The 13,496-nt window shown below is 38.0% G+C and overlaps 1 protein-coding gene across 1 annotated transcript; it reads left to right on the top strand.

Moving 5' to 3' along the window:
- Positions 1-304: 304 nt before the first annotated feature.
- Positions 305-8,519, top strand: LOC139718263 (endoplasmic reticulum membrane protein complex subunit 7-like). Its single transcript, XM_071629745.1, has 4 exons — positions 305-530; positions 3,301-3,559; positions 5,217-5,297; positions 7,702-8,519. The coding sequence occupies exons 1-4, from the start codon at positions 331-333 to the stop codon at positions 7,834-7,836; spliced, it is 675 nt and encodes a 224-aa protein (XP_071485846.1). The 5' UTR covers positions 305-330; the 3' UTR covers positions 7,837-8,519.
- Positions 8,520-13,496: the final 4,977 nt, after the last annotated feature.

The raw sequence follows: 13,496 nt of genomic DNA, 5'->3' as shown, positions 1-13,496 counted from the left end.
AGAATTTGAGCCAACTTAGAAGCGAACATACACAATAACCTCATAACGCGCGGCGCGGCCTACGAGTGAGCATCGTTCAGCGATAAGGGTCCGATCTATCTACGGTCAAATTATTCTAGGGTCGAATTGCCCAAGCCCTACACACACAACGCAGCGCAGCTCAACTGCTCGCCAAAGCCGACACAGCACATGCACATCGCGAGTGTTGTACACGTACATACACGAAAAGGTTACGGGTCATTCATATGGTTGTATACCCCACACTCGACTTCTTACACAGAGCCCTCACTCACAGAAGGACTACGAAAGATTCCAGAAAACTGGCGAGCAATGTCGAACTTGAAGTGGATTTTCTTTGTCATATTCAGTAGCTGTTTGTGTTATGTACAAGCTCAAGATGCCGAAGAGGAGAAACAAATGGAAACATTCAAGATTGAAGGGAAAGTGTCTGTTCCAGGCGTGAAACCGGCAGAGTGGCTCCCGTCAATTCAAGTGCTCGTTGACGGTGGCCAGTTCATTGGGTTTGTGAAGTGAGTGTCTAAATGATTTGGGTAAATAGACCTCTAACATTAATAAGCTCTATCCAAAATCCTAACGTTAGTCCTTTGACTTAGAGTAGATTCCAATGCTATATTATCGTAGAGAAGATGTACAAGAACTTGATATTAAGTGTAACATAAAATAAAATTTAAAATTGTTTAACAGTCAACGTATGCTCTCTAGACTCTCTAGCGGCCTGTTAGTCCTATGTCGAAACAGTTTCCACCAATTCGTTAAAGTGGCAAGAGTTCCAGGAAATACACATGTAAATTCAATTTACTGAATGGTATAACGTTATGTCTAACCAAGTTCAATGTTGCATTTGTAAAAAATAAAAATAAAGAAAGAAAAGGGAGTTGTAGAGCTAGTATCAGGTTAGCCCGACCAGACGCTGTAACTGTAAGTGGACTGGGCTGTGTGTCTGTCACAGTATTGAATGGACTAAAGAAAAACCCACACCAAGGTTCGACCTGTGGCAATATATGATTTTTGACCACACAGCTGGCTATCGAATTTTGGATGGCGCTGGCATCTGTACTGTCATGAACTTTGGTGGAATTAGGGTGGCTTGCTTATAATCATGAAAAGGAAAGTTTTCTTACCAGATGGTGCTGTTTGTTCTTCAGTCCACAGTAGAACTATTAAAAGATTGAAAGTAAAATATTTTGGAAGAGTCTGCTGCTGGTACTTACAAACTAGTGCAGGGCAGGGCTTGCTCTGTGGTTGAGAGATTCATCTTGTCAAATGGGGTGAATGCCTGCTCTACTTTAGCTGGAGGCATCTCTACAAGGTCTTGGGGTTTTGCCTCTGGTCTGTCTGCCTGCTGAAGAGTGATGTATTTGTCTATCAAAACTAGTGAAGTGACTGCCTCAACTTTTCCCTCCAATTTGCATCACATGACCGAGCTTGCGCAAAGCAAATGCCCAATAGTAAGGAAAGAGCAAGGCTCCATCATCCATGCTTCGATTCATTAGACTGAGAGATAGGTTTACACAAAGCCAAAAGGCAGTTAAGGCTCGGCCAAGTTCTACTCCCTAATCCCTGCATGGTAGAGAGGGCAGCTGCTCAACAAACTTCGACAAAAGAGATTGTCTTTTTCACAGGCCTGTAGTTTACAGAAGAGGCTAAAGCTTTGCTGATTTGACATTGCTGATTTGGCCTGAAGATTAACTCCAACTATGTAAATGTGTGTGTGTGTGTGTGTGTGTGTGTGTGTGTGTGTGTGTTCTGTATTTCTTTGTTCTCTATTTCAATGTACTCCCCTCCCTGGTGGTATTCAACCTGTAGCAATGGCAGCAAGTTCCATTCCAGGTGTATGTATGCACAATTAGCAAAATAGTACATATGATTACACCTGTGCGATATCAAAAAGCAATGCGTATTAGAACTTTGTTATTTGTACCATGATTGTTTGTTGAAGTTTTAGCTGCTTTTATTTCTTTTTTTCCTACAGCAATGTTGTGTCTTGTGTCCAGTATGGGAATATCCAAGTGCTCTCTTATACAAAATGTACATAATGATAAATGAGCTTTAACAATGTGCATGTTGTATAGCGCATACCATCTCAATGTACTTTATAGCGATCATTGTAAAGTGCATTGAGATGGAAATATACATCGAATGAAAACTTCACTCAGGCACATATGAATAGATACAGCTATTTAATACTTAACTATGATACTTGAGTACCTGTAACTGTCTGTGATTTTGAACATTAACAATGACATCACAACAGATTATAATATTCAGAACAAACATGTGTAATATGATAAATTTCATTGTGAAAGAATTGTAGGTTTTTAGGATTTAAGGATTTTTGAAAGAGTTGACGGAATTGTCATGGCAGATGTGGAGAGAGTTCCATAGTATTGGAGCCAGGGTGGAGAATTACATACATGCAGTAGCCCAAGTGCCTGTAGTACGTATTTGATGGTGTTCATGGAATGATGAGGAGTTGATAAGTCCTTACCTGTAGGCCAAAGATTTCTTGTTAGGACATATTGTATCATGATGTCGCATCTACATGTACATGTATGTATCATAGGGCAGCATTATTCAGAGTCTTGATATACTAAAATTGACATTGATCTTGAAGTGGATTCGCTGATAGATACAGCTCTATGCAGCCAGTGGAGATTGTATGCAAACAAACAAGCTTCTCCTCTTGCTCACTTCATGACAGATATTATACCCCATGAAGTTAACTGGAGATGGATGGGCAGATATATAATTCTGTAAACTGTAATCCCATCTACAAGCTTCTGCTCTTCTATGCTGCTAGCTAGTCTGTACTCAAACGTAAAATATGGACCTTTCACTCTAATGTGTATACCTACAATATTGTAGCTTCACTACAATAGAAGGGATCATGTCTCAATTGCAAACTCATGGAGATGATACCAGCACACAACCACTCATGATGACATCACAATAAATGCTAGAGCTCTGTCCAACTTGTGTTTGAACTTCAATGTCTCGGCTTACCCTGGCTTGATGCTTGAATACTCAATTTCAAATTATTCTGTTGAAGTTTTCACAAATCAAAAGTATAGACCAAAGTCCGATGGAATCCTTAACCAATGCAATACCTTGTGTTTAAATGGTGTACAAAATAAACATGGGGGATGTAAAAGCTCACTCTACGTGAAATAGATTAAATGCAGATTCATTGTTTTATTGTTGCAGAATGTTATTTCATTGAGAAAGACTCTTTTTGACCATTCAAAATTTTCTGTCCTATCTGTACTTTTGATGAACCAGATCTGATGGCACCTTTGAAGTCAACGACATCCCCACTGGGTCCTACGTCCTGGAGATCACCCATCCGAAGTACATGTTTGAATCCACCAGAATCGACATTTCGGCAAGGGGGAAGATTCGGGCGAGGAAAGTGAACAACGTGGACAGCAAGTCGGTGATTCAAGTTGCCTACCCTCTTAGGGTCAGAACCAAAGGTCTTGCGGGATACTTTCAGAAGAGGGAGGAGTTCCGAGTGGTTGATGTCTTGAAAAATCCAATGGTGAGTTGGCAGTGATCTAGTCTACAGAAAGTCAAGGCTCTGCAAAATCATAACAATAAACAGCTGCCGGCTGTGTAGGACACCCTCTTTGATGATGTACTGAACATTCAGGTCGTCACATTGTTTTTTTCCTCTAAGTGATAGTACAGTACACTTGCACATGATTTTTTGATGTGGCTTCCACTCTTCCTGTATATCTCTGTTTTATAGCTTAGATTACTAGTGAAAGTCATCACCCTCTATCAAGTACAACATACATCAAGTACAGGAGTTCTTTAATAATATCAAATATCATTATGGTATGTATGAGAGAAAGGGTGTATTTTTTGTTTGTTTGTTTGTTTGTTTTTTTGCTAATATCTTGGAATCCCCTTGCTTCTTGTCTAGATACAGTACTGTAGCTTATGACCAGTAATTAGTATGCTAGTGTATAATTTGTGTCTTTTAACTTTTCTCATGTTAGGAGGGAAAAGGAATTCTACTCATAAAGTCATAAATTCTGCAGTGTGAGGCCATTGCCATGACAACTACAATATAATTTGAATAGAGGGTTGTTTGGTATACCATTTTTTGTTTTTTGTTTTGAGACAACATTAACACTTTGAAGGCCTGCTTTTTTGTGGGATTTTGGGAAAATGCACTGTAAAACCCAAAATTTTCGTGTGCATTTTGACTTGTGAATTTCACAAGAGAGCCAAGATTAGCGCAATTAAGATTCATGCTAAAGTTCTTGTCTACACTACAATGTTAGTGTATATGCACTGAATGCCAGTGGCAATTTGTGAAAAACTTTCATGCTGCAAAAATTTCTTGCTTTATAGTAGGCCATTCTTTCTGCTTGGTTGTATTCATTTTATTAAAACTGACCCAAACATTGAATTTTTACATGTAACATGTTGGACATGGATTTTCTTTTTTTCCAGAAGACTTGGTTGTGGTGTTGTGATATCAGGGCTCCATTTCATACAAAAATGTTAGGATAGCAACTCTTGCTGGAATGGCAACTTCCAATAGTAACAGCCAATCAGGAAGCTAGATTCTTGTTGTTACCATGACAATTGACATTCCAGCAAGAGTTAATATCATATCAACTTTTTATGAAATGGGTCCCAGAACTCTTTAAAGGACTAGTACAGTATTGGTGGAGATGAGAATTGGACTTTTAAATTTTTGCGAGATACCAAGAAAACACTTATGATATAGCACAGAGCATACCATTTTAAGAGGAATTCAAAGTTTATTTGATGAAAATCGGGTTTGGAATAACTGAAACATCCAAAAACAAAGTAAAACAAAGCGATCGTTACAAAGTGTGGGTCCCACACTTTATTAGAATCGCTCTTTTTTTGGATATCTCAGCCATTTCAAAACCAATTTTTATCAAATAAATGTTGAATTCCTCATAGAATTACATGCTTTTTCATATTTCATAAGAGATTTCTCATTATCTCACCTAAAAATGTTAGAAACCTGAAATTGGGTCTCAACCAGAACTGTACGATCCCTTTATGGGTCCTTGGACTAAGTGTCCCATATTATTCTCATGCCTTCTCAAGTCTCACATGCATCATATTTACAGAGCTGATTCAAATGTCCATTGTTTGATGTCAGTAATATCAGAATGTTTCCTTCATACTTTCTTTTTCTTTATTGGCAGGTTATCATGATGGTGTTACCGGTGTTATTCATCGTTGTCTTGCCAAAATTAGTCAACACACAGGATCCTGAATTACAGAAGGTGAGTTTAAACCACTCTTCCCTTCCTCAGTATGGATTGATGTATTCATATAGATAAATTGATATAAGTTCATATCTTGTTTATGAAACTAAGCAGGAAAAACTTCCAGTGTATATAGTACACTGAGAAGCAACTGTGATCAGCACATGGTACAGTGTATGTCAAGGCTTCATTTGAGGAAACCACAGTACAGTGGTCCATTCCTGCAATAATGTATTTATGATTCTTAGTGGTGATAATGTTTAAATGAATTTAAGGGAGATGATTGAAGAACAGTCATGTTGAGTTGGGAACCTCCACGTACATGTACCGTAACAAACCTGATGAAAAAAAATTCCCCCCCTTTTTTTCCCCCCAAGGACTAATGAGGCACAAATATCTGAAATTGTTGCATCATATGACAGTGGTGTAAGCCAGTATTCTGGGAACAAAAGAAAAAAACTACAAACAGTGATAAGCATTGATGAAAGCATGAAAGACAGAATGCTGTTTATGTACAAAAAAAAAGAAAGAAAAGAAAAAGCAGATTGGGAATTGTGCAGCTGCTGGTTTTATGAATTGGCTTGGATGTGTAGAGCCAGTGGTAATAAGAATGTGTAGAGATTGGTTATACTTAAAGGAAGTGGTACTGAGAATGGGTAAGAATGGATTTGAATAATACTGGTAGTATGAAAAAAACAAACAAACAGAAAGAAAGGAAGGAGGATATTAAATGGAACAGCTCAAAGGGATAGAATTTGCGGTAGGATAAGGGTTGATTACCCTTGTCAGCTGAGGTGGATATTATCTGGAAACAGAAATAACCAAAAGAGGGGAGATTTGGGTTCGTATTTAGTATAGTAAAGAAGGATTTGAAGAAGTTAAATGTGACAAGTTTCAGTTGCTTCCCACCAATACTGTAGTTTGGTAGCCAGCTGTTATGAAAATGGGAGATATCAAGTGTATGGGACAAAAACAGGGATGGACAGGATGGACAGAGGGAAATAAGTTTTGAAATTAGTACACAATTTAAGTGTGGGTGAGGTTGGTTTTTTTTAGTAGCATAGTTGATGTTTTAACCAATAGTTAGTGGATCTCCAAAATAAGTCGGTTCAGAGGTAGCTCATGTGCGCATTGGTATTTTTATAAATGACCTTTCTTTTTTCTCAGTTGCTTAGGCTTTTAACTCGTTCTCAAAGCGACATAATGCATAAGTCCCCCACCCAACAACATCACAATTTATGGAATTCTCATTCAAAAAAAAAAAAGAAACTTGTGTAGACCAGATGATCAGCATGGCCTGCATTTAACACTCGGGATAGCATCCATTTCATTGCTGTGCATTGAATGTACACTGTTTGAACAGACTTAATTTAAAATTAATATTACCAAATACCATGCTTTGCTGTTAATAGGTGTATGTGCTGGCAAGCACCATTTATAAGGATTTCATGAATGATTATCACAAATTAGGCTTATCTCATTGAATTTAAAAATTATCATGCCAGTTGGTACAAATGACCTTTTTGTGCTCATGCTCAAAGAGGAACTCTGAACCAGCCTGTTGTCATCACTATGGTAGCTTTTGATCTACAATGTTAGTCTGCATGCATATAAACTTTCACCTTATCAAGCCATCTGATGACACACTGAACAGTTTAGTCAAGAACATAGTGTTCAAAATTACACATTGCTGTATTGTAAATCTGTCTAATGAGAAGCATTGTGTGGTGTTTCTTCACTGAGTGGAATCCACAGAGCCCCTCTCTTCGGCCATAAAGATAGATGGTTGTGTTTGAAAACCTCAGAGAATCTTGACATTGTTGTAATAGTGCCTAGTCCTTTATCAGCCTCGTTTAGCCAGACTTTTTCATCAGCATTCAATAGTCTTTCCAAACTTGACCTACCAAGAGTTGTAAAGACAGCAAGCCCACTCAGGTATAGCTGTGTGCCTTAACCCAACAGGAACACCATGGTGACACAATAGGAATTTAATACGGGGATTAGGCATCCTATTCACTGAGGATTCCTGTCGACCATATTGGCAAACAACATAGAGTGGGGTTAGGGTAGTGGCCTTTTTGATTTCCCAAGCCCTTCTGGACATTCAATGAGCTTGCACAGTACAATGGTGGCAAGCCTCTCTAATGAAACGTTAACCCATCGAGGACGGGCTGATTTTGCTACAACACGCATTTCCCATAGACACATGAATTTCCCATTGACACTTGCCCGAGTATACTCGGGACTTGTCCACAACGTGTTAAAGTTCATCAACTTTCTACAGATATGCTGTTTGAGAGATTTCTTGCTAGTGTTGAGAATGTGCATGAGTTTGTGAATATATCACATACATTTCAAAATCTTTATTTGCTTGTTAAAGACTGTATTGATGTGTAAATTTTTTCTTTGTATATTTGTACAGGAAATGCAAAATATGAACCTGATGTCCCAGAAACAAGATCTGCCTGACCTTTCCGAGATGGCCACAAGTTTCTTTGGAGGAGGTTCAAGTGCAACGAAGAAAAAAGATAAAGCTATAAAAGCAAAAAGAAAATAGCATCGGTAGAACTGTTCAGTTGAATCACATTTCTTTAAAGGGTGTGTACAGTTCTGGTCGAGGTGAGGATTTAGCTTTTAACGTTTTGCGAGATATTCAGAAATCACTCTATGAGATGTCAAAGAGCATGCAGTCCTAAAGTTTATTCGATGAAAATCGGTTTTGAAATGGCTGAGATATCCAAAAACAAGGTGAAACAAAAAGATCCTAATAAAGTTGTGGCATGTCGCCTTTTATTATTAGCACTTTTTGGGATATCTCGGCCATTTGAAAACCAATTTTCATCAAATAAATGTTGATTCCTTCTTAAAATTACATGATCTTTCATATTTCATAAGAGGCTTTTCATTATCTTACTTAAGAATATTCAAAACATGAATCCCCACCTCAGCCAGTACTGTACAATCCCTTTATACTCTGAAGCAATTTTGTATGTTTTGGGGAATACACTCAAATATGATGTAGCGATTGATCAATTGTAATCACCTTTTGACAAAGATATGTGCACCTCATTGTTCTGTAGGTTTTTTGGTGCATGTATTAAGTACATAATGTAAGTTCAAGGAAAAAACTGGTCAATACAAGAATAGCACCACTCACATTCATTCTCTCTGCTCCTCCCCTGAAAAAAGGGCAAAATCCTTTGGAAAGAAGAATCTTGGAGTTACTGTATACGCCAAATATTTCACGAGATTATTATTTTTGAGAATTTTGCGAGACAGCTGCTATTGGCGAAATTAAAAACTTGCGAAAATATTGACTCTAATGATGATATAATGTGACGTATGCGTATACATTTCTCCGTTTAGTACAGGACTCCACGATTGTGAATTTAACCACTTGCGAAATTGTCAGGAAGTCCCAATTCGCGAAAATTTAGACTTGCGAAATATATGGCGTATACAGTACTTGGCATGGGCATTAGGAAACTGGGGTCAGGATGTGCAAGATTCAATGAAGAGAGATCAACCATCAAAAATGGAACAATCACAAATCTCATTTTCAGACCTGAATCAGAATTGTTGAGAATGAGTTTTCATTCTTCTGTTTGTACCTGAATGGACATTCTGATCTCAAGTGTGAAAACTGGAGGAGTGAAAATTAGTGTATTGCTAGAAATTGGGCTTCATCCTGAGTAAAACCAATGTTTGATTTATGCTGTTATTTTGATGTGAATTTTCATACAGAGGTTGATGTCAAACACTTTTTCCTTCATATCACAGATTCTTTCGATTTTCCTGTTTGAGAGGAAACAAATTATGAGTTTGATGTAGCACTGGTGTGTAAATGTGGCAATACTGTGACAGAAATGTGGCAGAATGCAAGAAAATATTTTGTCCTTTGCAAAATGAATAAAACTAGTGTCTTTGTAAAGTAAAGGGATGTAAAATATGAATGGGTTTGTTTCTATAAATAATGATTTAAGCAGATGGATGTTTACAGAAATACATTTATGGTTATAATTTTGAATATGAAATAATGAAATCGAGTTTGCGTCCATGCTGTTAAACTGTTACGAAGATGTATTGACTATCATAGGGAGGGGGGCGCTTGTGCAGAGCGTATGGTATGTATGCATTATTTTGATTTCTCTACATTGTTTCAAAGTCGAAAGTGTTTATTATATTTTCCATGCTTAACAGATTCGTTGAGATGCGAGAAGCTGCTACAACTGTTAATTTGTGCCAACCAACCAGTTCTCAGATTCAAAATTTATGCACATTATTTCAACAGTCTGGTACAGTGCTCTGTATACTTATTTGTAATATGTAGATGTCAGCTGACATATAATTGAGTATATAGACTGATTCGGGTTCGTTGAGGGCAGCAGACAATTTGTGGCACTGGGCGCAGCCATTAGCTCATTTTGCCGTGTCCCAGCCGACCCCCCCTCCTCTCCCCCACCCCCCGGGCAACATGTTTATCGCGCACTTGTAACAAAGGTTCGTGCATTTAGCAAGCTTTCGCGCACTCAGTACGAGACGCCTATTGGATAAAACAATCATGTACACATGTATCAGTTTTTCATTCCATGCGTGTGCTAATGTAGGGAAGGGGTGGGGGAGTGGGGGGGGGGAGGAGGGGTCGGCTGAGACACCGCAGTAATGGCGCTGCCCATGCCAAAAATACACATAGCGCGTCACAGAATCGGTCAGTAGTGTACATTGTAGGTAGAGCTTTCCCCTCTCTTCACAACTGCCTAAATGAAAACTAGTTCTGACTGTAATAGCACCTGTATTTTCTTTATTTGCTATCAGCCAGCATGCATGGAACTTCATGGCAATTTTTATTTTCCATTTTCTGGACTGCATCAATCATGCACATTATTATAGTACAGTGTACCACAGTGGACTTCTGTAAAATGATCTTCATTTCACCAGTTATTGATGTGTGGATGTAACACATTGATGCATTCTGAAATGATAACAGAAATGTGATATGGCCATTGCAAATTTCTGTGCGCACTAATGTGTATAGAGAAAAGCAATTTACACTACAGTCCATTAATGATACTGCTTGGATGCACTGGCTGGGGTTATACAGCGTACACGTATTTATGATTTGTTCACATAAATCTGTTGTGAGCGTGGATTCAGTTCTGTGGAATATGATAGCGGGAATGTTGTGGAAAAGTTGTATGTGTACAAGTGTACTTCTATTGTGACATGTAATAAATTTATGTATATGGAACACATTGCTATGTCTAGTGCTGTAATATTTTGTTGCATCTTTGTTACCTTACATAGATATGCAAGATAGTAACTCGATGGTGATACAGTGGACTCCCGTTATAACGAAGTCCTCAGGACCGGCAGTTTTCTTTCGTTATAACCAAACAAATAAACAATACAAATCATAGAATGGAAAATATTGTAATGCAGCCTGAATTTTTACTTCATTGTAAATAGAATTTCGTTATAACTGTATTTGTTATTTAACGGGAGTGCATTGTATTGAGTGTCGAGTTGGTGGTTAGTGTGCGACATTTGTTGAGGCCCTAATGACAAATTCGGTGCATGCAACACAAGAGTGAAGATGTTGACATGATTTGTTTCCAGTGTGGGTGTAAACAACTACTCTAGTGTGTGAATGGAGTAGGTTTTCTTTGCATTTATGAATCAAGATTCGAGTACAGGATCAAAGGTACTAGAATAAAATGGCTATGAATTGCCACTTAGAACTTAGTATCCAATGAGAAGATTCCTAACAAATATTCTTGTTATGTATGGTAGCTGCATGCTCCTTGCGCTGGTCATAGTACATGTACATTGTATCTATAGAAGAGAGACCCAGCCCCTACCACCACCCCCCCCCCCCCCCATAAAAAAAAAACCAAACAAACAAGAAAAAAAAAACACAATCTTAAACCTGTGATAACTATGAACTATTTTGGCTGTTTCATATTCTAATACATGTATGAAGAAGCTCCCATAGAGTTTACTTCTAGACACTGTTGAAATTGTTCCTCTCGACACCCTACTCCTGTTACACTAACCTATAAGTGTACTTTTAATTTTTAGTGTCCAGTATGCTTGCAACTGACTGACAAATTGCCCTTTATTGATGTAAATCAACGATGATTATTTAGTGTCCGAGTAAAAGCCATACTGAAGTATCATGAGTATATACATTGTACATCCTATAGGGTGGGATTTGAACCCGTGACCTGAATATAAGACGGACATCACACTGGGCTACCGAGCTTCGGCCTGATAGTCAGTGATGGTGCTTACCCCTTGTGATTCCTATCATGGCTGTTTCTTATAGACACTGAATAATCGGTGTTTATTAATGTTGACAACGGGCAATTTGTCAATCGGGTGGCATAAAACGATCTCAACAAGAATCATTAATTTACATACAATGCAGTTTTAGCTAGTTGGTTACAATCGCAATATGTGATACATGTACTACTTGTCACCGGCGTAGCGGGGGGGGGGGGGGGGGGGGGGGGGGGGGGAGGCGATAGGGGCGGTCGCTTTGAACATAACAGTTTTCAAAATACATGCCACAATATGTGTGTGCCGAAACGTTTAAACTGTGTACAGACCAAAATGCGACAAGACGGTCTGTCCACGTTACACGGTTTCACCACTATGTCTAGAAATGGTATAAAACACAATTTTCAATAGAATTTTACAGCTGTTATTATCTTCTCTCATCAAAATTAAGCCTTTCAATTGAAAAACACCAGTTTCAATGAGCATTCATGATTTGACTTTCATATGTTAGTAGGCCTACATAAATTTCTGTCCAGCGTTACACGCGTTCACCCAAAATTTTTCATTTTGGCATGAATTTTGATAAATTGCTTGTTTGAAGCAATTTTGGGATAAAGTTATCTCTCACTGAAATGTTCTTTAAGATCAAATTGCATTCGGGGCACTGCACATTGGAAACAGAAAATAAAGAGGCATCCATGAAAAGTACCCATTTACTGTGGAAATGGACATAATCATATAATATACATAATGTCCATTTCCATCTCCGACAGAAAGCGTTAGCTATGAATTTTTCACGGAAAATAAGTATTTATATATACTGTCAAACCTGTCTTAGCGGTCACCTCTCTGTAGCGACCACCATGCTTATGTCGGCCACAGAAAAAAATCCCCCGCACGAAATTACTATATATTATAGACAATCTATATAGCGGCCACCTGCCTATATGGAACGCGGCCAGCGGCCACTCATTTTGTATCCCGTGGTGAATATCTATATACCTGCGTATAGCGGCCACAAAAAAAATTTGATTATGAAAAAAAAATCACTGTTGAACGGGGATGAATTCATAATTTCACATGATATGGTGATTCTGAAAGATTATTCAATAACAATTAAAAAAATCTTTTATCATAGCTCTTTCGTGTAAACTTTCATACATGGTATAGAGTCATTCTTAGTTGCTAAGTCATAATCTTTCATTTTCCTGATTACTGACTTCACAATTAATTGTTACCTTACCAGTACAATTAGACAATATAGTTTTTGGAGTGTTGCGCTTGTATATGGCATAGGCCTTAGGTTATGAAGTATAGCGATAAGAACTATACTGTAAGATTGATTTTATATCACGCATTATATACATTTCCTTCTAGCATAGAGTGAAGAAATTCACCCAAAAGTACAGCGTGCATCATAAACTTATATTCTCACTAATTTACATGGACAACACTATTATTATGCTCAACGTGTGTAATGTGGAACTTTCAGCATGAATTTGATTCTCCTAACGAAACCCGAATGCATGTTTAAACACTTTTTGTGAGATGTTAACCTCTTGTATTCAGTTGTAGAAGATAAACAGTGTCAGTTAATGTGAAAACATAAATCAAACCCTCTTGACATTAATCTTTGAAGAAAAAAAAAATAACAGCCTAAGAATTGCTTTGCTTTATTCGTCATTTACAGACAGATTTTTGGTAGCCAATGAAAAATCAGCATCCCAGTGACGTCATATGAGTTCGAAATTATTTTCAATCAATTCCAGCCCCCACACTCCCATAATACCAGATTTGGGGAAGAAAGAAACCACAGAATAATTTTGGAGCACTTTGAGCTCATTCTGGCCCACTGTGGCAACGGTTTAAAGACGTGCAAGGTCAATATTTCATTTAGGTTTTCTCTAGTATGTCGTAATATACGAACTTAATCAGGTA

This window comes from Diadema antillarum, unplaced genomic scaffold (genome assembly GCF_040938485.1).
Source record: "Diadema antillarum isolate AM-2024a unplaced genomic scaffold, OU_Dant_1.0 scf00000092, whole genome shotgun sequence".
In the NCBI taxonomy this organism is placed as follows: Eukaryota; Metazoa; Echinodermata; class Echinoidea; order Diadematoida; family Diadematidae; genus Diadema; species Diadema antillarum.
Note: the sequence above shows the minus strand (reverse complement) of the source record. Positions and strands in the feature narration are given on the sequence as shown.